Source organism: Neomonachus schauinslandi, chromosome 15 (genome assembly GCF_002201575.2).
Source record: "Neomonachus schauinslandi chromosome 15, ASM220157v2, whole genome shotgun sequence".
NCBI classification, from domain to species: domain Eukaryota; kingdom Metazoa; phylum Chordata; class Mammalia; order Carnivora; family Phocidae; genus Neomonachus; species Neomonachus schauinslandi.
In genome coordinates this window covers 2,551,716-2,576,668 of record NC_058417.1, presented here as the reverse complement: position 1 = coordinate 2,576,668, position 24,953 = coordinate 2,551,716, and the positions used below count along the sequence as shown (strand labels likewise).

Below are 24,953 nucleotides of genomic sequence, written 5' to 3'. Positions count from 1 at the left end.
CCTACTGACCGCAAGGCCACGTCCCTCGGGGTGCCTCTGTCCGGGGGCTCGTCACGGAAGGGACGTCAGAGCGTTAGCGACAAGACGTGATAGGCATACCTTGCAGCTGCCGAAGCCCTCCCCGAAGAGGATGATCTCTGCGATAAGAGTGGAATCAGGCACCACCATGGTAACGGGACGGAACATGGATTTCAGGTTATCTGGCAGCTCCGTGCGGCCGGCATAGCCTGGAAAACAGCACCGTCTATTTAGAACCCAGGCCGCTCCCCGAGGACCCATTGCCCATTCTCAGCCCCATTCTCCCCAACCCTGGCTCGCCCCCCAGTCTCCCCAGCTCCAGCCACACGCTCTCTGCTCCTCGGCTCAGCTCCCGCCCCTCTCTCCTACCTGTGGTCCTCTCCTTCCGTGGGGGTCCTGATCCAGATCCCTTCTGTCTCTCTCTCAGTACCTGAGCCCTGTCCTGCTCTCCCCGCAGACCCTCCCCCAGCCGCTCCCGGGGAACAGTAACGAGAGAGCCCAGGGCCTGCTTTCTGGGAAGAGTCCCATTTCTCCTGCAAAGGGGATGGCAGACAGACCAGGACTCGGGGAGCTGGCCCAGCGGGAGAAGACAGCGAAGCATCCCAAAGGACCGGGCATGTATAGACACACAGCAGTTATTGACCCACTTGGGGTGGACAGTAAGACTGCCTCCCGTTCTCCCAGAAAGCCGGACATTTATCCTTCCCTCGCGCTGTGCTGTCTCTCTCGCCCCCCTCACTTGGGCTGAACACGCTGGCCTGGAAGGGGGAGGGGGCGAAGGGCTATCGGCCCTGGACGCCCCGTCCTCGTCCCCGCCCCGTACCGGGGTTCATGGTGATGAAGATCCCACAGGACCACACCAGGTTTATTTCAAAGCCCTCGAAGTAGAAGCGGGTGAGGCTGGCGGCCAGGGCGGACAGGATGGACAGGATCTGCTGGGCCACCACGGACAGCACCTCCACGTTGATGCGGTTAAACTCGTCAAAGCAGCCCCAGGCGCCGGTCTGTGGGTGGGGAGCAGAGTCGCTGGGGGCCAGAGAAGCACCCGGCCCTCCAACGGGGAGCCCGGCCTGAGAGGTCCTGACCGGTGTGGCGGTCTCCAGGACGCGTGTGCTGTCTGGGCTGGGGTGGGGGCCGCGTAGCCCAGGGGCGGTCCCTGGCCAGAACTTTCCAGCCCACAGCACAACCTTGGGGACAATCTCAGGGACAACCTCGGGGAGTACCGGAGCAGGCGCGGGTTGGGAAGAGGCCCGGGGAGGGAACCTGTGAGCAGAGGCCTGCGCTGACCGGTGTATATGCGTTACCTCGTCGAGCCCTCATGTCATCTTCTGAGTTTTCAAATAAGCAAAAATGAAGGCTGAGCGAAGCTCGGGGAGGTGCAGGGACGATGGCAATCATAAGCCCTGAGGCATGGAGTGCTGTACCTTACAAAGCTGGGAGCCGGACTGGGGCTCAGCTGACTGTCTGGGACTGGGAGGGGGTGGCGGGGCGGCGGGGTATGGACCTGAGCCAGGCCCGAGTACATCCTGCCCATGGACTTGTAGTCCAGGCCCTCGGAGCAGTTGACCACGATGACGTATATGCCGAGGGCCTTGCCCAGATCCTTGACGGTCTCTGTCTTCCCCGTGCCCGCTGGGCCTTTGGGGGAGCCCCCCCGATGCAGGTGCAGGGCTGTGGTCAGAGTCATGTAACACCTGACGATCAAGGACAGGACCCGAGTTGGACTCCTGAGTGTGAGCCCCCCTCAGCAGCCGCTGCCCCCGTCCCGCCACCCTGTCACCACGCCGGCCGACCTGTCGGTCAGCGGGGTGATGACCAGCCGGCCGGAGTTCCCCAAGTACTCGTAGCTGTACTGGAACTGCGTGTTGGTCTGGCGGATCATGCAGTCGTCCAGCTCCTGGGGCAACAGGGCAGAGGAAGGGAGAGGCGGGCTTGGAGGAAGAGCTGATCGGGGAGGTGGGCAGACGGGGAGGCTGCAGTTACCAGACCGGGGCCGTGGAGGAGAGGCTCTACGGCCCGCATGGAAGGTGGGCGCCCACACGACTGCCCCATCCGTCACGGCAGCAGCCCGCGGCCTTCCTGGGCCTGATCCAGGGCCACCCACGGCGAGCACCCACGAGAAACACGACGTGCTGGTCCTGACTCGGGAGACGGCACCGAGCGCAGAGCTAGGGCGGGGGCCGGGGCGTCAGGAGGGCGCGGGCCGGGCGCACCTTCTCCCAGTAGAAGCGCAGCTGACTGAGCCACTCGAAGGAGCTGACGTCCACGAGGCCGCTCTTGTACAGCTTCTCCAGCACGTCCCGGGCGTGGACTTCTATTGTCACCAGTGACACAATTTTCAGCCGCATGACTTTGGTCAGGTTCCCCCGGATGGCTTCCGAATACTTGCTCAGGATGGACACCTGCGGGACGAGGTGGCGGGGAGGAGCGTGGAGGGGGCAAGGCAAGCAAGCCCTGACCACGCCTCGCCCCGGCCTCACCGGCTCCCAACCCCACGCTGACCCCGACCCCCCGAAACTCCTGACCCCCAGCCCTTCCAAGCCACCCGGACTCGCCTCGCGGGACTTCCACCAGAAACCACCCTTGCTGTGACCCTGACTCAGACTCCAGCACGTCACCCCCCGCGACACACCCCCGGGGCCCACCCCAAACTTGGAGGGCTCCCCACCTGCTTCTTCTTCATGACCTTGAGGATTTTCTTGTCTCCGCGCTCCTTAGCCGTCAGCAGGCACTTGGTGACGTCAGCCGTCCACTGGATCTGACTGGCAGTGATCACCACCTGGGGCCCACGCAGAGGCTAGATCCGCTGGCCCCGCACGCAGCCCAGCCCCCAAGTCCCAGCCTCTTCCTGGCCCAGGTGCTAGTGCTCGCTCAACAGGCTCCCTCTGCACAGAAGGCCTACGGGCAGGAGCTAAGGGTCCAGCACACGGCGTAGCAAGGCCTTCGCCCAGAACAGGGGGCAGGACGCCTACGTCTGGTGAGACTCGAGATTCGGTCTTGACCTTTGCGGCTCCCTTTGAGCTCTTCCTTGCTCCCTCGTTTCCACCGACCCCAGCTCACCTGGCCAGCCCACTCCTTCACCCACTTGTCCCTCTTGTTAAGAAACTTCTTGAGGGCCAGGCGACAGTTCCGGAGAAGGTCCCGTAGGGTCACCCTCATGGTCCGCTCCACGTCACCAAGCCAGGACTGTGGGGGTGGGGGGTGACAGGGCCGAACGGCCAGGCCTCAGGGCCAGAGACAAGTATCCCCAGAGGGCAGGGGCTTAGGAGGCAGGACTCCAGGGCTTTGGGCAGCAGCTGGCTCAGGTCCCGGAGGGAAGTGGAGGCATTGGGGGGCGAGGGAAGACGGTCTGCTTTTCAGGTCCAGGGGAGAGGTTAGAGTTTTCAGCAATGGCAGGTGGGTCTCTTCACGGAGATGTTGTCTCCTCACAGAGCCAAGCAAACTTTCCAAGGGGAAGAAGAATCAACTCGATTCTTAGACCCTCACCACTACTCACCTCCACAGGCCCTTCCAGAAGGACTGAGTGGAGGAAGTCAACGTACTCGCCGTCCCCTGAGAACATTCCCACGGCTTCCCATTTGCTGCTGGGTCCCCCAACCTGTAAAAGCAGGAAGCTCGGGATGGTCTGGCCTGCTCACTCCTCATGTCCACCTAGGAGGTACTTGGGCCCTTTGAGGGTAATCTCTGCTCCTCTCCCCTGACCCCAATATTACCAATTCTAAAGAGTTCTATCCCAGATAATCCAGAAACATTCATATCCCCCTCCTGCTGGGAGGCCACGGCCCCCTCCAAGGCCCCGAGCACCTTGACATTGCCGTCTCCCCCCTGCCCCCCATCCTATCCCGGCCAGCTCGGCCGACCTTCTGCATTCTCAGCAATTTGATGTTGTCAAAGCATTTTTTGAGGTGCGGTTGCACAGCCTCTGGGTTGCGGGACTGGCCCAGAATCTCCAGGAGGTCATCATTGGACAGGAAGTAGAAGCGGGGAAAGATATGACGCTTGGTCTCTAGATACATATCCAGAGACTTCTGAATGTCTTCCAGAACTGTGTTCATTTCTGTCAGCGTGTCCAGCAGGCCTGGGGGAAGAGCAACGAAGGACATTTGAGGACCCTCTACCACTGCCCTGAGTGGATCTGGAGTGTGCCCCTGCAGCCACTTTGCCGACTCTCGAATGTTGGGGTACATATCGCCATAATGGCTGCTGGGAGCAGAGATGTGTCTCCAAACCACTCATCATGCTTAGCCCGTCCTCTTCATTAATCCATCATCAAGTGCTCATCATACACTATTATGCATTTTGTACACTATGCATTAACTACACGGTATATGAGATTCCACTAATATATCGACATCTCCTCTCCCTTCGGTCTTAAACGGTCCCTTTCCTCCGGCTCTGCCGGTCACCCCAAGAGCTTCTGGAAATTAGAGACTGTTCTGCACACACACAACCCCACAAGTGAAATCATTAGATTTAAATATATATCACGTGCACACATCGAAACAGGGCTGCAACCACTGGGGGTGCCGGGGTCCCTCGGGGTGGAGCGAAAAGAGCACTGGACGGAGGGACAGACAATGGCCATGCAAACTGCTGCTCGTCCATGAACCAGCATGTCTGTTAAGTTCACTGAGCTCTCACCTCCTTGTGGGTAAAACACTAGTAGCATCTACCTCAGAGAATGACCCACGGTACTAAGTAAAATGGATTCTCAGTGGCAGGTTCTCAATAATCTTAGTTTCCTCCCAGCCTTAGGTTTCGATTGGTTTATTCCCTTGTTGTCCCAGTTTCTAGCTTTCTGAGGAAAGTGTGGACGCCCTGGAACCTGAGGCGACCCTCACGCCTTCAAGTTCAGAGTCCACGGGCTGCCAGGCCTCCGGGAGGCGACTCAGTAGCCGTGGGTGAGATGAGTTTGGTTTTTGTGTTCCACAAACGGATACCTGTTTCAGTGGCTTTGCTTATATATTGTTCTGAAATGTAATTCTGCCTGTGATCTCGAGTATTTTTTCTAACAGATGCATGCTGTCCCTCAACTTTGCATATCCTCCTACAGACATTTTATCAGAATAATAAAATGGCTTTTTAGTGCATACCCCCAAGGTTCTTGGGAAAATGAAAAACCTTTCAGTTGGCCCAAGGCAAAACAGAGGAGTCCTCCGCACCCCCGGACAGAACTCTTCTCCTCAGGACGCCCACTCTTGGCGCCCATCGCCAGACCTCACTTCCTGGTTCTTTACCGCACTCCACCACCATCAACCAGGCCTTCCTGTGGGTACGTCTCTCTCCCACCCCCTCACCCCCTCCCACTACAGTACAGTCCTCCCGAGTATTTGTTGAGTTTTGTGCACTGAACTGTTATTCCATGCTCAGAAGAGGCGATGGTGATGGTATGAAGGCCAGCTACAACGGTCTTTTGATGAAGGAAGCACGTGGCCAGGACTTCACACATACTCAGCACCCACCGAGCCTCTGTCAGGACAAGAGGCCATGGAGCTCATGGACAGACCTGGATGGTGGGTGCTCTGCAGAGCGTTGCTGTCCTTGCTCATCCGGTCCATGATGGATTTCCAGTTGTTGTTGATCTGGTCAAATAGGGCTGATTCACTGGGCAGCTGCTTACGGATGTCCTCTCCGAGGAAGATATTCTGAGGGGCCAAGACTTGGGGTGAGAGGCTGTTTCTCACATGCTCCCCACACTCTGCTCCCCACTCCCAGACCAGGAATGACAGCCGAGTGGAAGAGAAGGAGCATCAGAACCAAAGGGCAAGAAGCTCAAGTTCTGGAAGGGAAGTTGGGGTTGGGAGGCCAGATACCTGGGTCCAAGAAGAAAAACCGAAGAAGAGCAAAGGCCTTTCAAGGCGGGACCCAAATGTGAGAGGTCATCACTGAGAGTCAGACGCTTGGGGCCCAGAGGAAGGAGGACTTTAGAAGTGGGAGAACGAGGCTGAGAATAGGGCCAGGATGTAGGTCGTGTGCCAGGAACGGAGAGTGGTTCACAGGAGCAGCTCGGCGAGCGGGTCCTGACCTCTAGGTACATCCACTGGCGCTGCACTGTAAGCAGCATCTCGACGACCTCCAAGATGAGGGAGAGGCAGCGCTCCCAACGGTCCACTTCCTTCTCAAAGGCCTTGACAAAACGAGAGGCCTTCATGGTAGACAGAGCCGTCTGGTTATCTTCCAGGGCCTGGAATACCTCCTCTGTGCCTCTGGGGCGGAAAGCATCAGAATTACAGTCCGTCCCCACCTGCCAAACCTCCGGGGGCTCTGCAGCCCAGCTCGCCCGGCCCGCCCCTCCCCCAGCACCCCAAGGCCCCCTCTACCGGAGTCGGTGATGGCCCTTGTCCTTATAGGGAACTATGTCTAGCTGGATCACGCTCCAGGCCTTGGCAATGTTCTGTAACGCCTGTGGAGAGAAAGCAGGGAGCAGAACAATCCAGTATTCGGTCCGCAAAGGGAACAGAACTTGGAGGGGCCATGGGACCAGGAGAAGCTGGCCGCCTGAGGCTCGTGAAGTGGGGGAGGCGAAGTGGAGGGGGCGCAGTCGTACCAATTCTATAGCCAGCTCTTTGGTGGCCGACGCAGAGATCTCCCCGATTTTCTCCACATGCTGGTCCATCCCAAGATCCACAATCTGCTCCAAGGTGAAGCGGTCAGATTCCTGATCAAACTCCCGTTGGATCTCATCTCTGACCTGATCCCAGTGCCTGCAGTCAGGGACAGAAGTCAGAGCATGAGGCCGGACATCAGGGTCTCCTGGAACGTGTTAGCATCGAGCCGCAGGCTTTCTCTCTCCCATTGGGATAGCATGATTCCATATACGTATTGATATCATATATTAAATAGGCCCTAAGATGCACTCCCAGGCACTGTGGGGACTGCAGAGATTGAGGTGCTGATTCTCTGGAGAGGGAGTTCAGACCGATCATTGCGAGTTTACTGTGGACAGATTATGCGCGGGGCCAAGCGCTGTGCATGAGACGGCTCACTTAATTCACACGCCTGCTATCAACGAGGAACTTTGGTTCTTCCACCTGAGCCCGAGGAACCTGAGCCTAGGGGAGGTCGAACAACTTAGGCGGGTGTATGGTCAGGTTGTACTTAACTACAGGACACATAAGGGTGAAACCCGGCAAAAACACCATGGTGGACGCAACACAGAAGAAGTGAAATTACTTCCTTCTAAATGGATAATTATTACAACGTCATCTATAAAATAGCCCATTCTGGGGCACCTGGGTGGCTCAGCTGGTTAAGTGACTGCCTTCGGCTCAGGTCACGATCCCAGGGTCCTGGGATCGAGTCCCATATCAGTCTGCTCCTCCCTCGGACCCTCCCCCTTCTCATGCTCTCTCTCTCTCTCTCTCTCTCTCTCTCATTCTCTCTAATAAATAAAATAAAATAAAAATCTTTTTTTTTAAAGATTTTTTATTTATTTGAGAGAGAGCATGAGAGGGGGGAGGGGCAGAGGGAGAAGCAGACTCCCCGCTGAGCAGGGAGCCCGATGCGGGACTCGATCCCAGGACTCCGGGATCATGACCTGAGCCGAAGGCAGACGCTTAACCGACTGAGCCACCCAGGTGCCCTAAAATAAAATAAAAATCTTAAAAAAAAAAATAATAAAATAGCCCATTCCGTCCTCCATGGCCTCAAAGGCCTCTCCTATCATGTAATCGAAAGAGCAAAACTTGCAAAATGAAATTATGAAGTATTTAGAGGAAAGTACAGAGAGAACGCAGGTTTAACCCTGGCGGGGGAGCGGGGGGGCGGGGGGGGAGGTCTTCTTAGATGAGGCCCAGAAGCAAAACCCATGAAGGAAGAAGGGAATACCTTTGGCTACATCAGAATAAAACCTTTTGGGGGTGCCTGGGTGGCCCAGTCAGTTAAGCGTCCGACTCTTGATTTCGGCTCAGGTCATGATCTCAGGGTCGTGAGATCGAGCCCCGAGTCGCGCTCAGTGCTTGAGATTCCCTCTCCCTCTCCCTCTGCCCCTCCCCCCCAAAAAATAGAATAATCTTTTTTTTTAAAAAGAATAAAACCTTTTGTAGACAGAAGACGTCAAGACAGAACAGAGCGCTGGGAGACGGCGGGGGAAGGGAACAGAGGAGCCGGGAAGGCCAGAGGACCCAGGACGGCATGGGAGACAGAGGACGGGGCGGGCTCGAGGGAGGGAAGGCTCCCCGGGGCGCATGTCTGTGGGCAGGGGCAGGGGGGTGTGGTCGCGGGCCGGGGGGGCCCCGAGGAGCGAGGAGCAGCCTCACCTCTCTCTAAGGGCGGGGTTGCGAAGGTCCGAGATGAGGGGCATGGTCCTCTTGAACTGCTCTATTTTGGAGCGAGTGGTTTCGATAATTTCCCAGTTGCGGTCCTGGGCAGACACGGGAGGCATTGGCAGGCCTGGCCAGCATCCCCGCGCCGTGGCCCTTCCTCAGCGGCCGCCCCCCACGCACCTTGTACTCTTTGGCCAGCCTGGTGAGACGGCGGAAGAGCCCGTGTGCCATCGTTTCCATGGCCTCCGTCTGCAGCGCCAGGAACCGGCCCGTCCTCCACTGGTTCCAGTTCTCCTCCCAGTCCCGTGTGATCTCCCACACCCGCTGCAGTGCGTCCAGCTCCTGCACGGCCAGGAGTGGGAAGAAGCGGTAAGGGAGGGCACTCGGGCCCTCCCCCTCCTCCACACACGGCGACGGAGACCCCGCGCTTGCACTCCTCCGGCCGCCCCCGGGAGCTGGCGGCGGGACTCAAGCAAATGCAGGGACACACACGTCTGCAGCAGCCAGATCTGCTCGAAGGCAGGAAGCAGGCCGGATGTCCACACAGCGGAGGATCACTCAGCACCCACCGCGCTACAACGTGCGTGAACCTTGAAAACGTTACGCTGAGCAAACTCAGCCAGGCACGAAGGCCATTTGTGCCACATGTACGGGACGAAGATCCACGAGTGGTCAACGGGGGCTCAGGGGAGAGGGTGTAGGTTTCCCTCTGGGGTGATGAAAGCGTTTCGGAGCCAGAGGTGATGACTTCACAACATTGCGAATGTACGAAATGCCACTGAATCGTTTGCTTTAAAATGGTTACTTTGTTGGGGCGCCTGGGTGGCTCAGTCATTACGCGGCTGCCTTCAGCTCGGGTCATGATCCCGGGGTCCTGGGATCGAGCCCCGCATCGGGCTCCCTGCTCTGCGGGAAGCCTGCTTCTCCCTCTCCCACTCCCCCTGCTTGAGGTTCCCTCTCTCGCTGTCTCTCTGTCAAATAAATAAATAAAATCTTTGTAAAAAAAACGGTTATTTTGTTATCTGAATTTTACCTCCTTTTTTTTTTTTTTAAAGGTCCTCGTGCTCCCATCTTCCTGGTCCTGCCCCCGGCCCCCATCCCTGCTCAGCACAAGGGCCTAGCCCAGCACACCACCTTCTCCAGGTTCTGCAGGTCCTTGGAGGCTGGCTGCTCGATCTTGAAGATGCCCAGGTTGGAGCGGAGACTGTTTTCTTCTTCCCGCATGGCATTCAGCATGGCCCGCACCTGGGCGATCTGCTCCAAGGCTGCCGGATGTCCCACGTTACTGGTGAAGGGGCCTGTGGGAAATCCAAGGTGAAAGCCATCGTCCCCTGGAAGGACCGTCATGGTCCTCCTACCTCTTTGTGGGCAAATCTCCCTTCTCTCCTCACCCGACGGGGGCAGGAAGGAAAATGAGGGAATGCATTGCAAGGATGATGATTCACTTTAGCAAAAACTCCTACATGTGGTGTGAGAATCAGAACCGGGTGGGTCACGGGAAAGAAAGAAAACTGGAAATGTTGTGAGCTGGGCAGTGCGCCCAAAAGCACCAGGCCTTCATCCCCTCTCCCCAGCAGCATCCTTCCTCTGCTCAACCTTCTCCCTACCTCCTGGGGGCCGAGGCTTTGAGACACTGGGTCAACACAGAGGTAGAGGGGGAGAGCTCGAGAAAGAGGTACCTTTAGATTCAAAGTCTTCCAGGAGGTTATGCGCTTTCTTCTTGAAGTCGTCCGCTGAGTGGATGAGGCCTGTCTTGAATTTCTCCTTGTGTTTCTTCAGCATTTGTTCACTATCCAGCAGGATTTGTTGGAAGATGACCCACTCCCCGTTGAGATGGTCCAGCATCTCTAGGACCTAGGGACATCAAGGAGGGGACGATGACCCATGAGCAGGGGGTCTATCCTCAGCCATGCTCTTAGGGCCTTGTTTCTGACCCCGTGGACCAGAGTCTTAGGGCCTAAGAGAAATCCGTAAGCCGACCCAAACTATCATTTGAGTTCTCTGGCTCTCCGAGGCCTCGGGGTCTTGCGCCTTCCGCCCAGCTCACTCCTCTGCCGTCCTTCCTGGCGGCCCAGGGCCTACGACGTGGGGGTTAACTTTCTCCCCGAGCCACTGCCGCCATGGGCCCGACCCCGGTGGGTGGCACGCCCCAGGAACTCACGTTCTCCTGAACCGGCACCTCGTACTTCTCGAGAATGGTGAACTGCTCGTGGATGGGGGGGATCTGGGTCTCCAGGTTGGGCAGGTCGTGCTGCAGGGTCTCCATGAGCTGCAAACTGACCCCCAGCTCCTCCAGCGTCTGGGGAGGGTGGCTGATTCTGAGGGCAGGCAGAGAGCACGCGGGTGGGCCTCCTGCCCCGCCCCGCCCCCGCCGCCCCCTGGAGGAGCCCCTACTTGTCCCCGTTGTCCTGCAGGTAGGCGTGGAGCTCCAGGAGGCGCCGGGCCGCCATCTCCTTGAGCAGGGTCGTGAACTTGTTCTGCCACTCGTTGCAATGCTGTACCAGCGAGAACTTGAGGTGGGAGCAGTCCAGCAGCACGAACTGGACGTTGAGCACCGTCTCCTCCTTCTGCACGTTGTTGGCAACCTCCGTGTAGCTGCAAGGGCCCATGTCCCCGCTGGGGCGGTTTTCTCTCGGCAGACAAGCCCTCCGCCCTGTCGCGAGTTGGCGCTCGGGTGTCCTGCCCCCCGGACCCGCGCGGTAGCTCCAGGTACTCCGCTGCTCCGGGGATGTCCCAGCCACACGGCGAGAGCCTATCACTCCCCCAACCCCTGCCTGCGACACAGCAACCGCACTCCTTAGTCGGGCATTCGAGGCCTCGGGGCGGCCCGGGGCGGAGTACCCACTGCTGCTCCCCAGCTCTGCGGCCTCAGACAGCCTATTCAAACCGGTCTGAGCCCCAAGTTCTCGTCTGTAACACGGTGGTAATCACAGAACCCACAGCACAAGGCTGCCGAGAGAAGGACGTGGTCCGCCCTACCTAAACCCCGGGGGCGCGTCCGGCCCCGCACCCGTGTCCTAGGCCACGCGCTCCTCGGTGCGCGTGCGCGTGTGTCCCCACCTCCGTGCCTTCCTCACGCTGTGTTCTCCGCCTGCAAGGCCCTCCCCCCGCCCCTTGCTGCCTGTGAGAGCCCTACCCACTCCGCCAGGCCCTTCACGCAGCCTTTCCTAATGTCCCAGCCCTTCCACGGCTTTGCACGCCTGAATTCTACTTCTTCTCGCACCAATGTTTCTGTGGTGACTACACTTGCACAGTGCCTTAGAGCGTGCAAAGCGCTCTCGCGAGGCTCCGTGACCCCACAACCTCGGGCGCCCCGCTGGCTCCGTCCATGAAGCGTCTGCCTTCGGCTCAGCTCATGGTCCCGGGGTCCTGGGATCGAGCCCCGCGTCGGGCTCCCTGCTCGGCGGGAAGCCTGCTTCTCCCTCTGACCCTCCCCCATCTCATGTACTCCCTCTCTCTCATTCTCTCTCTCAAATAAAAATAAATAAAATCTTAAAAAAAAAAAAAAGATGGGGCAAGATAAAATTTGGCAGTATTGCTTCCTAGTTTATGCCCTTTTCTTCTGCATGAAGTTTTAAAGTTTAAAGTATTCTATTCTAGGGGCACCTGGGTGGCTCAGTCATTACGCGGCTGCCTTCAGCTCATGTCATGGTCCCAGGGTCCTGGGATCGAGCCCCACATCGGGCTCCCTGCTCAGCGGGAAGCCTGCTTCTCCCTCTCCCACTCCCCCTGCTTGTGTTCCCTCTCTCACTGTCTCTCTCTCTCTCTCTGCCAAGTAAATAAATAAAACCTTTAAAAAAAAAAAAGTGCTTGCTTCTCACCCTTCAGGCCTTTACATTTGTTGCTTCCCAACAGGACCCTGTGGGTGCGCCCCACAAAAAAAAAAAAAAGACAAGACCATTCCCCTAAATTTTGTCCAGCTCTGATGTGACCTCTACCCCTTGAGAAACAAAGGTCCGATGCCCTAGCTCCCGATCTCCTCCCAAGGTTGAGGACACACGTTTTCTGCAGCTCTCCCTTCCCCAACGCTCTTCCCGAGCCCGTAGGCCTGGGCCTCTTCCCGGGATGCTAGGCTTCCCAGCCACCTTCGCTCCTTACCGGGCAATGTCGGCATCAAAAGAAGAGACGGGGGGGTTGAGACGCTGATAGCGGCGAATAAAAGAGTCCTTGTTGATCTCCCAGATCTCCCGATACAAATCCCAGGTCTTGAGGTAGTTCTGCAGCAGGCTTGCGTTGTTGGTCATGCCGCTGCTGATCTGGGCCTGGATCTTCTTGATGTCCTCGTCTCGCTCTTCAAGAGCCAGCAAAATGCTTCTCACTCACTCCCAGCCCAACCCAAGCTCCAGCCTGGGCCCTGGCCACTGGATCCTCCTCTCCAACACCACCTCCCCAAGGAAATACAGCTCAACCGTGAGCATTCGTAAGCAGAGGGGGAGTCGGATCCAGCCCGAGGATTCAGAAGGGCGCCTCCTATCCTGCCCCAATCCCAAATTCGTCCTTCTGAATCTCCCACCCCAGTCCCAAAGCCCTTGAGCGTGAGTCACTTACCTTCCACTTCCACCACCACCCTTGCTCCCTTCCCCGACTGGCCCCCGACCTGGCCTTCCCAGCATCACGGAGATGACCAGCCCCACGTCTGGAAACGGCCCCGGCCTCTCCTCCTGGCTCTGCCCCTCCCTAAGTCTCCGATGGCCCTGCACCCGGTGCCCTCCCCACTGCCCACTCACCCACGATTATGTGCACAGGGTCACGATGAAACTTGCGCCTGATGAGAATTTCGGGGAGGTGGTGGAAGACAGAGATGGTGGAGAAGAGGTGGTGGCCAATGTCATTGACCACACCTGCCAGCGTCTGCAGAGTGGGTGAGAATTCCACCTGGCGGTGGGGGAAACACGGGGGAGATGGCCTCAGCGTGGGCCACGGAGCCTCAGGACTGGGAAGGCTGGACACCGCAGAACCAGCCCTGGAAGCCACAGGATGAAGTCAAGGCCAAGGGATTTAGGGAAGTTTAAGGATTGAGGGAAACCGGAAATAGAGACAGTTTTGGACCATCAGGGGTCAAGGTCCCCACCTGTGCCACACCTCCCTGTGTGTCATTCTGCAAAATGACCAGGACTCGGAAGAGGGGGTTGGGCGTGGTCTTCCCGTCCCCGTTGATGGCCTTGGACAGCTCCAGCAGCGACCACTTCACATTCAGACGCAGGGCATCCTCCATCATGCGGTCCAGCCGAATCGTGTACAGCATCCACTGCTGCTGAATCTGGGGGAGGGCATGGGCAGAAGGGTGGGCCCTCAGGGGAAACAGGGCCAATGGGGAAGGCAACAGGCTGGTTAAAGAGAAAGGTAGGACGCGCAGTCCCGAAGGAAGAAGGTTTGAGAGACTGAAGGTTGGGTGAACCCAAGACGAGAGCAGGGCGTCTGAGAAGCCCCCACAAAGGGTAGACAGGAAAACCAAGCGAAGGTTCCGGCGGCCCCCGGGGGGCTCGCCCAGCCACAGAGCCTTGGCCCCAGGACCCGCACCTCAGGGCCGTCATTCTTGAAGACGTCGTAGGAGTTGGTCATGATGGCCACCACGTCCTGGTGCAGGCTCATCAGTTTCTGCTGAACAGCCGCCCGGTGCTCCCGCTGGTCCTCCTCAAATTCCAGGTCCCTGTATACCCGTTTGCTGCTGATGCGCACCAACAGCGTCTCGGATATCTCTTGGGCTCGCCAGCCAATGGTCAGAGTGGAGGCCTTGAACTCATTCACGATGGTCTGCACCTAGAGTCAGACCGCGCCCACAGGGGAGCCTCAGTTTGGGAAGAGACCCTCTGGGCTCCGAGCTATGCTCCCACCTGTCCTCGAGCCAGAGCTCCTCACATAAAAATAATGTACCTCAGCATGCCTCATTTTTCACACTACTCCCTGGTCTCTGTACTGATCACCCACACACCGGTCTTTGGGTCGGCCTTGCAGACCTTCAGAGCCTAGTGACCAGGACCCACCTTGCTGGCATGTATTCGGCATTCTGTGATGAAGAAGGCGCTGGCCCCCTTCAGGGCCCAGTGCAGTTTCTTGAGTCCAGGGTGGATCTTCTTATCCAGGAATCGGATACGTTCTTTGAAGAGGGCCTGCTCATCTGGGGACAGCATGGCAATGATCCTGTGTATGAGAGAAGACTGGCAGTGGGTGGGCCAAGCTCCGCAGGCCTCTCCTCCGCACCAGGAAACTCGGTGGAGACATCGGGAAACTCACAAGGCTACACCGTGCTTTCCAAGAAAACTTTCACCAATAGTGGAAACGCTCTACACTTTGTGCTGTCCACGAACGGTCGCCACTAACCATGAAGTGTGGCTGTGGGGCATTTGGCATGTGGCCTGTGCGAATGAGTAACTCAATTTTAAGATTTTACGTAATTCCAATTAAGTAATTAAAATAGAAATAGCCACGTGCCACTGAGGGCCGCCATATTGGACCGTGTAGTTCTAGACGCCCAGACAAGACTGCTGGCTCCACTCACTTGGACTTTAACTGGGCTGAGAGAGGTACCCAACCCAGAGCAAAGCCTCAGTCCAGAGTTAAGTACCAAGGGTATTGAGAGAAGGGTGCGAGCATGGCCTTGGTTCAATAACACCGATGTTATCCTGTGCCCACGATGCTAATGCCCCCAGTTTCATTCTAGAAAAGTGACCCGGGCCCACAGTATACGTGGCCCCAGTGACCTGTGGGGTTGGAGAGGACCAGGTTGGGTTGTTTTTGCTCTCTACCCTGAAGCTAGAAGACAAAAGTGCAAGGGACAGTAATAACCGCAGGGCCATACAAGAGGGTAGGAGAAAGCATTTTTTTGAGATGGTCAAATGTAAAGGATAGATCCTGCAGGAGATAGACGACATCACGGGACAGATAAGACACAGAGGGGGCTCAGAAGGCGCACAGAAGGCTGCGCTGAGGACTGCAACCTTACCGATTGTAGTCTCGAGCCACAAGCAACAGGTTTTCCCGAAGAATGCGCAGGTCCTCCGCGCGCTCGGCTACATTCATCACGTAGTGGGGCGTCTCAAAGAGCAGGCGTTCCCAGTAGTCAATCTCCACAAAGAGAATCAGCAGGGACCTCGGGGAGAAAGGGCAAGGCAGCTCAGGGGATGGCTGGAGGGCCTGACCTGGAGCCAGCAGCGGCCCCAGGGTGGCGGGCTGGGAGGCACAGAGACAGAGATAAGAAATGAAGCAGAACCTCCCGGTAAAGAAGGCTGGCTGGACTCACTGACTTTTGCTGCCCTCCCTGCCCAAACCCCCACAGCAGTAAAGGGGTACTTTGTGTGTTTAGGGCATAAACCCTTAGAGGCAGATCAGAAGCTGACAAGCCGCCGGGTAAGGAGCAGAGCCGGCACCCTCAGGGGGCAATGGAGACCATTTGTGCCGTGGGGATCTCTGAGCCCCAGGGTGGTGTCTCCGAGCGTCTCAGGAAGGGAAGCTTGTGGAAACAGCTCCCCACCTGTCCCTGCCCCTACTCTGCACAGTTAAGCAAGTTCCTTCATCACCCCAGCAGAAGATGGAAGGCTTCTTGTCTGGAGAGACAGTACAGAGACAGACCGACGGAGGGTCTTGGACTGGGGACCCAGACTCGGCTGAAGGAGGGGGTGTACTGAGAGGAGGGGACATTAAGGGTCCACGTGCACACTGAATGTTAAGACCCCCAGCCTTCTTTTCCCACCCAGCACCTTCCACATAGAATTGTCCTTGAGAACTCCTCTGTCCCCTTTGCCTCCACAACTGCCCTCGTCAAGTCCCCCTGGGACACCTTGTCCCCAAGCCCTGCAGGCCTCCTCAGACCTGGCCCTCCGCCCTCTCACGCTAGACTCCTCCCTGCCTTGCCTTCCTGGGACGCGCTCTTGCGTTCTTCCCTGGCTTCCAGGCCACAGTTGCCCTCTTGTCTGCCTGCCTTTTGGTACAAGTGTCCTTCTGTCTCTAGCATCCCTTGGAAACCCCATTCGGCTGGGCGCTGGAGACCCTGCAAGGAATCTGCTTGCCTGCAGCTCCCTTCAATGCAGGTTCCTGGAGGTTCTTCACATCCAGCACTCTCCCCGGGCGAGCTCGTCCATGCGCATGGCTTCGGCTGCCTTCTAGAAGCTGCTGACCCCCAGATCTACACAGCTAACGGGAACTCTGGATTTGCGTGCCCAACTGCCTCCTGGATGTCTCCCCGCCTCGGCCCACGGGCACTGCGCACGCACGTCCAGAAACAAACTCATGGTCCACTCTGCACACGGGGAGCTCCTGGCTCCGGTACCAGCCCCGCCTGCTGCCTAAACCAGAGCTGCACGTCCTCCCTCAGCCTCACTGTGCAGCATCCAACCCACTCCCAACTCCTTGGGTTTTAGAGTCAAAGCAAATTCAGAAACTCCACTATCTCCCAGGCACCTGGGGCTCAAACGCGATACCAAATGGCAATTGGACGTCGGCCTAAAGTTGATGGAAGAGTGCGTGGTCATCCATCTCAAAGAGCAAAGACTCCAGGCAATTGCTGCCATGTGGGACGAGCGCCCAGCGTGACTGGAAGCGTCTGATTTTTCAAGAGGCCAGAACACAGAACTATTTTCCTATATAAAAACTGTAACCAGTTAAACATTCTCATGGAGATGAACTGGTGGAAGTCGGAGGGGGAGACGAACCATGAGAGACGATGGACTCTGAAATACAAACTGAGGGTTCTAGAGGGGAGGGGGGTGGGGGGATGGGTTAGCCTGGTGATGGGTATTGAGGAGGGCACGTTCTGCATGGAGCACTGGGTGTTATGCACAAACAATGAATCATGGAACACTACATTAAAAACTAGTGATGTAATGTATGGTGATTAACATAACAATAAAAATTTTAAAAAAATTCTCATGGAGGAAAAGAGACCCATGACCATTAAAACAATAAAAATAAAATACCCAAATTAACCAATTAAAAAGAGACGTCTATACGTAACATCTATATGCAAATTTTATATATATGACATCTCTTGTTAATTGGTCAATGTACATGGAAAAAATGATTTATAGACATTTTATGCAGATTTAAATACACTGAAAGAAAAAATGCTATTCTTGGACAGAAAGACTCAAACCTTAAAGATGTTCATTCTTCTTAAGTTAACCTATAAATTTAACCCAATCCTTGTTCCTATAAAAATAGGAACGGAACTATTTTGGGGACTAAACAGATTGATTCTAAAGTTCTTATGGGAAATAAATATTAAAAATAACCCCCTAAAACTCTGCAAAGGGAGAGGAATGAGGTCAATAATTAAAGCAGTTGGGTTCCTTCATATGAAGAGACAGACATACCAGCACAGAAAAGTGAATCCCAAAATAGACACAACTCTCCGTGGGAATTTGTTATGTTATATAAATGAGATCGGGTCAACTGGCTAGCCATCTGGGGATTAAAAAACACAACTCAGTTGCACATGCAGCTCTCTCCCTACATCAAAATAAGTTTCAGAAGGATCAGACATCTACATGTAAAGAATAAAATCATAAAATGCCATAAGTAAATATAGAATATTTTCAAAAATTTTAAAAAGCTTGAATTAAGAATCACATGATTTGTAAAATCTGTGTGGTTTCTTTTCCTCTTTTTTAAGGAACGTGTACTTTTTAATCACAATCAAAAGCCCCCACAACCTGGAGATGCTCTCATGAAAGTCCATGTTCTGAATATTACCGAAATGCTACTTGGAAGCACAATGAGGTGAAAATTCCAGAATATTCTGTGTCTGCTCTACAGGCAAGCACTGAAATAACAAAATAAGAAGTGATATCGTATTTGAAGTTTTGCAAAGGATTATATCTTCACCTTTACTGGAGAGGAAACTTCCGGTGAGGGAAATTATTTTCAAGTGAATAGGCCTCTCTCACACGTGAACGAGCAGTGGATTACCAGGCATTGAAGGAAACCCTCCAAAGTAAAAGAGAGAGAGGCCAAAGCCAAGGAAAATTGCTTTCAAGTTAGGATTCCAAGTCCAGCCAAACGTCCAACAAGGGGAGGGCAGAAGACAACTGTGGTCAATCCCATAAAAACTCAAAAAATTTGCCTCCCATGCACCATTTCCCAGAAAGCTAGTAACAAATGCACTCCACCAAAATGAGGGTCTAAACCAAGAAAGAGGAAGACAAAGGAAACAGGAAATCCAACAAGAAAAGAGGCTGGGAGTGGGGGGCAGAATTCCAGGCTAACGCCTGAGTAGCAGGCCTTGAAACCAACCAGTTCTACTGACTCAGGAGGAAAGAGAGTTCTACCAAGGGTAGCTCTAAGAAAGACAGGAAACCAGTTCAGAGAGTGAGGAAAAATACGACCCATCTGGGCCAATTCATGACAGTGAACAGTGTGCTAAGAAAAATAGCGAAATAATTATCAGTTCCAAAAAGAGCAAACAACAGACAAGCCAGGAAAGGACCATCACCACAAAATTCCTCCGCCCAGCCGCAAACGGGACTAACGGAGTCATATTAAGATAAACACTAAATCCAGACTTAACCAAAACTGGTGTGAGAGCTACGCTGGACGGATAGCGGGGTCTGGGCATTTCTAGCTGCACAAACACATCCTCCCGTGTTCTTCAGACTGGAGGCTCCGAATCAGTCTCCCTGAACGCCGTGGCCAGCCCACGTGGGCGAGTGTGCTCCCCAGTGTCCCACCGAGATGTCTCTTCATTTTGTCATCTTGACGAGATCTTCAAAGTAACTTGAAGGCCTATCAGCAGATTTTAACGTGTCGGCCGACAGGACGGACTTGGATGATGCCGTCTCGATTGTTGAGCTGAACTCAACATCCTAGGAGGAACTCTTTCCACAGGGATGCTCTTGTCTTTGCCAGAAGTGTGTCAATTAATTTCCAGAATGCACATTTTATTTTGACAGATAAAATTTCTTTTTTTTTAAAGACATTTGAGAGGGAGAGCACGCGAGCACAGAGAGTAGAGGGAGAGAAGCAGACTCTGCTGAGCATGGAGCCTGATGCGGGGCTCGATCCCGCGACCCTGAGATCATGACCTGAGCTGAGATCAAGAGCCAGACACATGACCGACTGAGCCAACCGAGGCGCCCCAACAAAAAAAATCTCCTTAAAAAAGCAAATCAGCCTGGGAAATTATTTCGTAAGATATTTCCTCATTGATCCTCAGAGCTGTGGTCAGGCCACAGAGGCAGGAAAGTGAAGTCAGCTGAGTTTAGAGCTGATAGCCCGGAATGAACCGACCCCATAGAGAATGTCCTATATGGTTGGGGAAGAGAAGGAATTGCAGGCCCTACACACAGAAAACCGACAGGCGTCCCCGTGTCTACCCTCCTGCCCCGTACAGATGGTGTAGGACGCAGGGACGACATCTGGAACATGTTCGAGTTACGTGCGATCGGTGAAGCCGGTCTGGCCGTGAAACATGGTAAAAGCCAATTTGGACTTCAGAGCTCAAATGTTTGGGATATAAGGTGGGATGAGAAAGCCCCTTGTGAGATAAAATAGGCTCTATTAGGGCCCAGAAGGCTGCGAACTCGGGGGGAGTCAGGTGATTCTGGGAACACTCAGGACACTTGAAAAGCATGCTTATTTGGAGATCTTATCTGGACCCTTGAGCACAAAAGGGTGAGCCTGATAAAGTCATCTGCACCTCCGTGGTAAGGTGTTGGAGAAGAGCGGAAACGGTCTTGGATTTCTTTACTGGTTTGATGCGCCCAGACTTTTCATCCTTCCCTAGAATCATGTTGTTGTTGTCTTTCTCCCCCTACATAATTTACTGGGTTGAGGCAGCTTTATCTTGAAACCACAAAAATGTAAAGCACTTATAACAGATCCCTCTAGTAAACGACTGCCCAGGGACAGAAACACTCCTCTCTGGGAGAAGCGTTCTAGCCATTATTTGGGTTTCGGTTAAACCCAGGCCATAAATATTTGGCCCAAAGTTGCCTTGTTGGCCCTGCTGTAAAGATTATGCAACGGGTGCTTCAGATAAGTATCTCATGCGCTCCTTGAAGGGAGACCATCACAGCAGACTGGCAAGTTTTCTCCTAAGCCTCTCCGACCTCGATGGGCATCCCGCTGGAACATCAGGCAACCGCACCACGGTGGGGGGATGGGCACAAGGTACAGGGAGCCCACTCGAAATCCTCCATCCGGTACGGAATATCCAGAAGCCTTGCAGAAATCGTGCAACAACTTTAAGTCCGTCAATCCTGAGCTGACTGAGTCACAGTATACATTATAGGACGCTAGACGCCGCGGGGAACAACCACATACTTCTCCCCATACAGAATGGAACCCCCCCCCCACGCGTATTGTTAACCTTAAAAAAAAAAAAGCAAGTTGCAAAAAACCCCGTTTACAACGTGCTCCTATTTTGTGTGAAGTGTGTATTTTGGATCACCTGGTAATCGAGATTACCTCCAGGGAGCGGGGCTGGGTACTGGGTTTTCACTGTTTCCTGTATATATTGCCACATAAATTTTTTTTTTTTTACAGTGAGCAGGCACTATTTTTATAATTTAAAAATACCCACTGAAGTTTTTTTTAAAAAAAAATCAAAGAAAAACAAATGTATGAAGTGTGGGGGGTGGGGTGGGTAAAAGAGAGTGGGGAAAAAGAAATAGACCAAACCACTAAGCATGGTTATCTTTGGGGAGACTTTTTTTTCTCTTTCACTTTCTTGCATTTTGCAAATTTTCTAAAATTGTCGATACTTTTATAATGGGAAAATTAATCATTTTGAAAACACTTTGGATGCACAGTGTATATGGTATGCTACTATTTGTATAAAAAGACCGTTTATGGGGCGCCTGGGTGGCTCAGTTCGTTAAGCGGGGGCCTTCAGCTCAGGTCATGATCCTGGAGTCCCGGGATCGAGTCCCGCATCGGGCTCCCTGCTCGGCGGGGAGTCTGCTTCTCCCTCTGACCCTCCTCCCTCTTGTGCTCTCTCTCATTCTCATTCTTTATGTAGCTATCCACTCTTGTTGCTGGAATGTGTTCCCCAAGAAACTAGCGACACAGACTCTTTAGAGAGAAACTGAGTCACGGGGATACAGCAGTGGAGTCGGACTGTTCCTTCTCTACCCTGGTGTAAATATTGAGTTTTGTAACATGGACCTTACATCGCCCCTTGTAAAAGGTTAAACTGTTTTAAAAACTACACCTATTACTTTTGAAAATGATAACAAAATAACATTTACAAAAGGATATCTCCTTGCTAAATCTGCTTTGAATGTCCTGTGTTCGCGAAGCTTCCTGAGGCAGTTCTTTTGAAGGGAAAATCATGTTTGTGGATTGTTGGCTCTTCGTGAGGACTTCCACATACGCCATCTCGCCTCGTGACAAGCACAGAATAGGATTTTTTGATAGATAAGGATAAGGAAATTCCGAGGAATTGGGCGGCCCGCCTGAGGTCACAGCTCACGCTGACCCCAGGGTTCAGACTCTGCCCCGAGGACTGGGAGGAGGCAGAGCCCCCAGCCCGCCCGGGCGGCTTACCTGTGACGCGTCTTCACCTCTTGCTCAACCTTTGTCTTCTCTCATACTTAAAACGTAAACATGGATCACTGGTGCTACCACAATTCTGCTATTTGAATACAACCCTTTGATTCCAGGGAAAAAGGCAACTGCTGGGCTGTGCACGGTCATATCGGTATTACTGCAAGTGCGTCCGTCCGTCCGTCCGTGCAGGCGTCACTCCAAGCACAGCGCCTTTGGGAGCACCCAGCTTGACGGGATAATGTGTCTTGCAGATTCAACCCCGTTATCCGCTTGCAAATGTCACCGCGAGGGTAATACCGGCCTCGTCCCCTGTCGCCTCAAAACCAGAGTGTTGACTTATGGAGCCCTTGTTCTATGGGGCCGCTTGGCCATACCTCAAAAACCCATGGACCTTCTCAGGGCCGCTCTCCAACACCCCTGCCTGGCCGAGGACGGGTCTCCCGCCTCCAACGTCTCTGTCCTTCTCACGAAGGCCTCTCCTCCCCTGACACACGGCACCGCTCCTCCACCCCGTCCCTCCATGGGGCGGGGTGTGTCCTCGCCACCTGGTGCCTCCTGTGCCCTGGCCTCCGTCTGCCCCCCAGGCCCTGCCTAGCAAAGCCCCTCGTGCCCGGGCCCAGCAGATCAGGACAGCCTAGGAGTCGAAGCCAACGCGAGGAGCCACAGCCCAGGAGCCAGGAGGCAGCTGATGACAACGGGGAGCCAAAAGCAATCAAGTGGAAAGTGATTTCCTTCCAATTAAGAAAAACTGTCACCAGACGGTTTGCAATCTCTGTCGACAGATGTCTTACAGAGCTCCTTCCTTAGTGTTCTCTTCTGCATCTCACAGGCCTCCGGGCCTCAGGGCCTCAGGCTCCCCCCCAGAGCGGCCGTGGCCAGGGGCTTTGCCATCCACCCGTCCGCTTTGCCTACCTCGGTTCCCAGCAAATACATGAATCACTCACACTGTAAATGATGGGAACCTGAAACCGTCCTGACTGGAAGGCTGTAGGGGGCAGAGAGCATGACCCGCCAGCCTCAACGGTCGTCCCCGCCCCTCCACAAGCCCACACCTTCGCCGGTGGCCCTGGTGACTTAGCTGGGCCGCCACGGCCATCTAGTGGCAGAACACCTACATCACTGGATCAGTGGGTTACTGGGGGCTGCCTGTTTTCGATGGGTTATTTTGGAGAATAAACGGTAGATCAAAGGCAGGTGGTGCTAGTCCCCGAATTACAGCATATGAGAGAGTTCCAAACCAGAACAGCGCGTGGAACCGAGAGACGGGAGTTACGCTCTGGGGAGAGCTGGGGACGCGCACAGCAGGGCAAGGAGTCAGACTGGGTCTCGTACTTGTCAAAGTTGACATCCAGCATGCCCGCCTTCTCCTGGCTGATTCGTAACAGTGGTGCGTCCAGCCGCCGGATACAGTCCTTGTCCAGCGTTAACGTCCAGTCTTGGAAGGTTTTTCGAACCAGCTCATCGATGGCCTGAACCATCTGCTGATAGGTGTGCACGCTCTCCTCTCCCGTTCCAATGTGGGGCAGGAAGTGAGCACTGGACAGACACTGAGGGGGAGGGGCAATGGCTGGCCGGAGCCCACGAGCCACCATCCCCCACAGTACGGTCTCCCACACCGCGCACCCACCAGGCGTGCGGCTTGCTAGGGAGGCCCAGTCTGACCGCTCAGGGGGAATGTGGAGCCAGCCACACAGCAGGGTAAGAGGAGGAGACCAGGGCACGAGAGAAAGGGAGTCAGCAGCGTGAATGGGGAAGCACAGAGATTCAGCTTAGCAGAAGTTGGCAAGGTGAGGATTTAAGAGGTACGAGGTGGAAAACCAGTATGAGCCCTTCGTCACCACGGTCCTCGCTCAGCGATCGGGAAGACGCCTTATTCTCACCCAGAACCAATTACGTGATGGCAGGCACCTCGGTAGCCTTCAACCTACATTCCCCAAAAGCCCTTTGAGAGGCGTTTTCCTGTTTCTTTGTGCCGGTTCTTTTAGGAGGACAGGGCCCTCTAAAGGCCTGTCCAGCTTCTGGGATGCTGACCCTATTCCTCCCACGCTCCCCCCCCCCACCTTGATGGGAAATGCCTGCAATGACCCATGTCCGCCAACTGCATCAGAAGCCATGGCCACCTCGCTGACCGGCACCTGCCGCTCCCCTGGCCCATCATGAAGACGCTCTGGGCAAACTCCCTGGACGGGGCCCCCACCCCTGCCAGCATGGGGCACAGCCTGTGAACTCCACCAGCACCCTGAGAACAAGTTTTGGGAAAGGCCAGGCGCTCACGTTCATGACCCTGTCGATGCGGTGCCGCAGGATCCGCATCCAGTGGGCCTGTCCCGAGTACTGGGCCATGTAGGGCTCCAGGTATGACCATTTTTTGTTCAGCTCACGGTTCACCAGGGCCAGCTCGCTATTGAACAGCATATAGAGATCCACGGCCTTCTTGTCGTAGGTTCGCTTGATGGCCTAACGAAGGGAAAGAACCTGACAACGGGGCCTGGAGGTCCAGCTTCCTTCCCTCCCGTGACTCCTGCGAAGGAGGCGCGCTCCCTAGCGATCCAGAAGCGAGGGGAGCAGAGGGAAGGGAGGACTTGGGGAAGGGCATGAGTGGAGTTGGGACTGGAGGAAGCACAGGAGGGAGCAGGGGGTGGGGGAAGGGAGGGGGGCGGCACCTCCCGCGTGGCAAGCCTGTGGAAGGTGTCCAGCAGCAGCACTCCCTGCTCCACGTCTCGGACTAACTCGAAGGCGGAGGTGATCAGGTTCTGAGTCATCACCTCCAGGTCTTTGACTCCAGTGCGAAACCTGCACCATTAGAGAAGCGTGGGGCCGGGCGGGCACTGTCGCGGCCCGGAGGACCCCCCCAAGTAGGAATCCCGGGTGCCAAGGGCGCCCCCGCCCCCCGCCAGGCACGCAGTGCCTTACGCACGCGCGTTAATCGTTTCTTCCCCAAAACGACACAGTGAGACGGATTCCCTGGCTTTGTTAGATGAGGAAACAGGCTCTAACGGGTGGAACGACGTGCCCGAGTCATCTGTCCAGTACGCGGCACATCGGGGGCTCCAGCCCGGACCCTGCCTCTGAGCAGCGGCTCCTCCCCACCCCTGACCTGTCCCCTCCACGCGGGACTTTGGACGCGTCGGGCCCCTCCTGCTGCGCTCGCCTCCCCGCCTCCCTCCCCTGCGCCTCTGCCATGGAGGG

General features: G+C 55.2%; 1 protein-coding gene across 1 annotated transcript in view; it reads right to left on the bottom strand.

Moving 5' to 3' along the window:
• Positions 1-24,953, bottom strand: part of DNAH2 (dynein axonemal heavy chain 2) — a 79,186-nt gene that overhangs the window by 37,417 nt on the left and 16,816 nt on the right. The window contains exons 9-36 of the mRNA XM_044921585.1: positions 24,428-24,557; positions 24,039-24,221; positions 23,097-23,311; positions 15,226-15,372; positions 14,267-14,423; positions 13,803-14,042; positions 13,354-13,542; positions 13,010-13,157; positions 12,381-12,573; positions 10,677-10,877; positions 10,444-10,600; positions 9,962-10,136; positions 9,417-9,580; positions 8,463-8,624; positions 8,277-8,380; positions 6,566-6,722; positions 6,339-6,421; positions 6,044-6,224; positions 5,525-5,663; positions 3,879-4,096; positions 3,515-3,616; positions 3,079-3,204; positions 2,687-2,797; positions 2,232-2,420; positions 1,812-1,915; positions 1,523-1,712; positions 842-1,022; positions 100-227 (exon numbers count right to left, since the gene is read on the bottom strand). Of these exons, the coding sequence (XP_044777520.1) occupies positions 100-227; positions 842-1,022; positions 1,523-1,712; positions 1,812-1,915; positions 2,232-2,420; positions 2,687-2,797; positions 3,079-3,204; positions 3,515-3,616; positions 3,879-4,096; positions 5,525-5,663; positions 6,044-6,224; positions 6,339-6,421; positions 6,566-6,722; positions 8,277-8,380; positions 8,463-8,624; positions 9,417-9,580; positions 9,962-10,136; positions 10,444-10,600; positions 10,677-10,877; positions 12,381-12,573; positions 13,010-13,157; positions 13,354-13,542; positions 13,803-14,042; positions 14,267-14,423; positions 15,226-15,372; positions 23,097-23,311; positions 24,039-24,221; positions 24,428-24,557 (4,474 nt within the window). The remainder of the gene's footprint in view (positions 1-99; positions 228-841; positions 1,023-1,522; positions 1,713-1,811; positions 1,916-2,231; positions 2,421-2,686; positions 2,798-3,078; positions 3,205-3,514; positions 3,617-3,878; positions 4,097-5,524; positions 5,664-6,043; positions 6,225-6,338; positions 6,422-6,565; positions 6,723-8,276; positions 8,381-8,462; positions 8,625-9,416; positions 9,581-9,961; positions 10,137-10,443; positions 10,601-10,676; positions 10,878-12,380; positions 12,574-13,009; positions 13,158-13,353; positions 13,543-13,802; positions 14,043-14,266; positions 14,424-15,225; positions 15,373-23,096; positions 23,312-24,038; positions 24,222-24,427; positions 24,558-24,953) is intronic.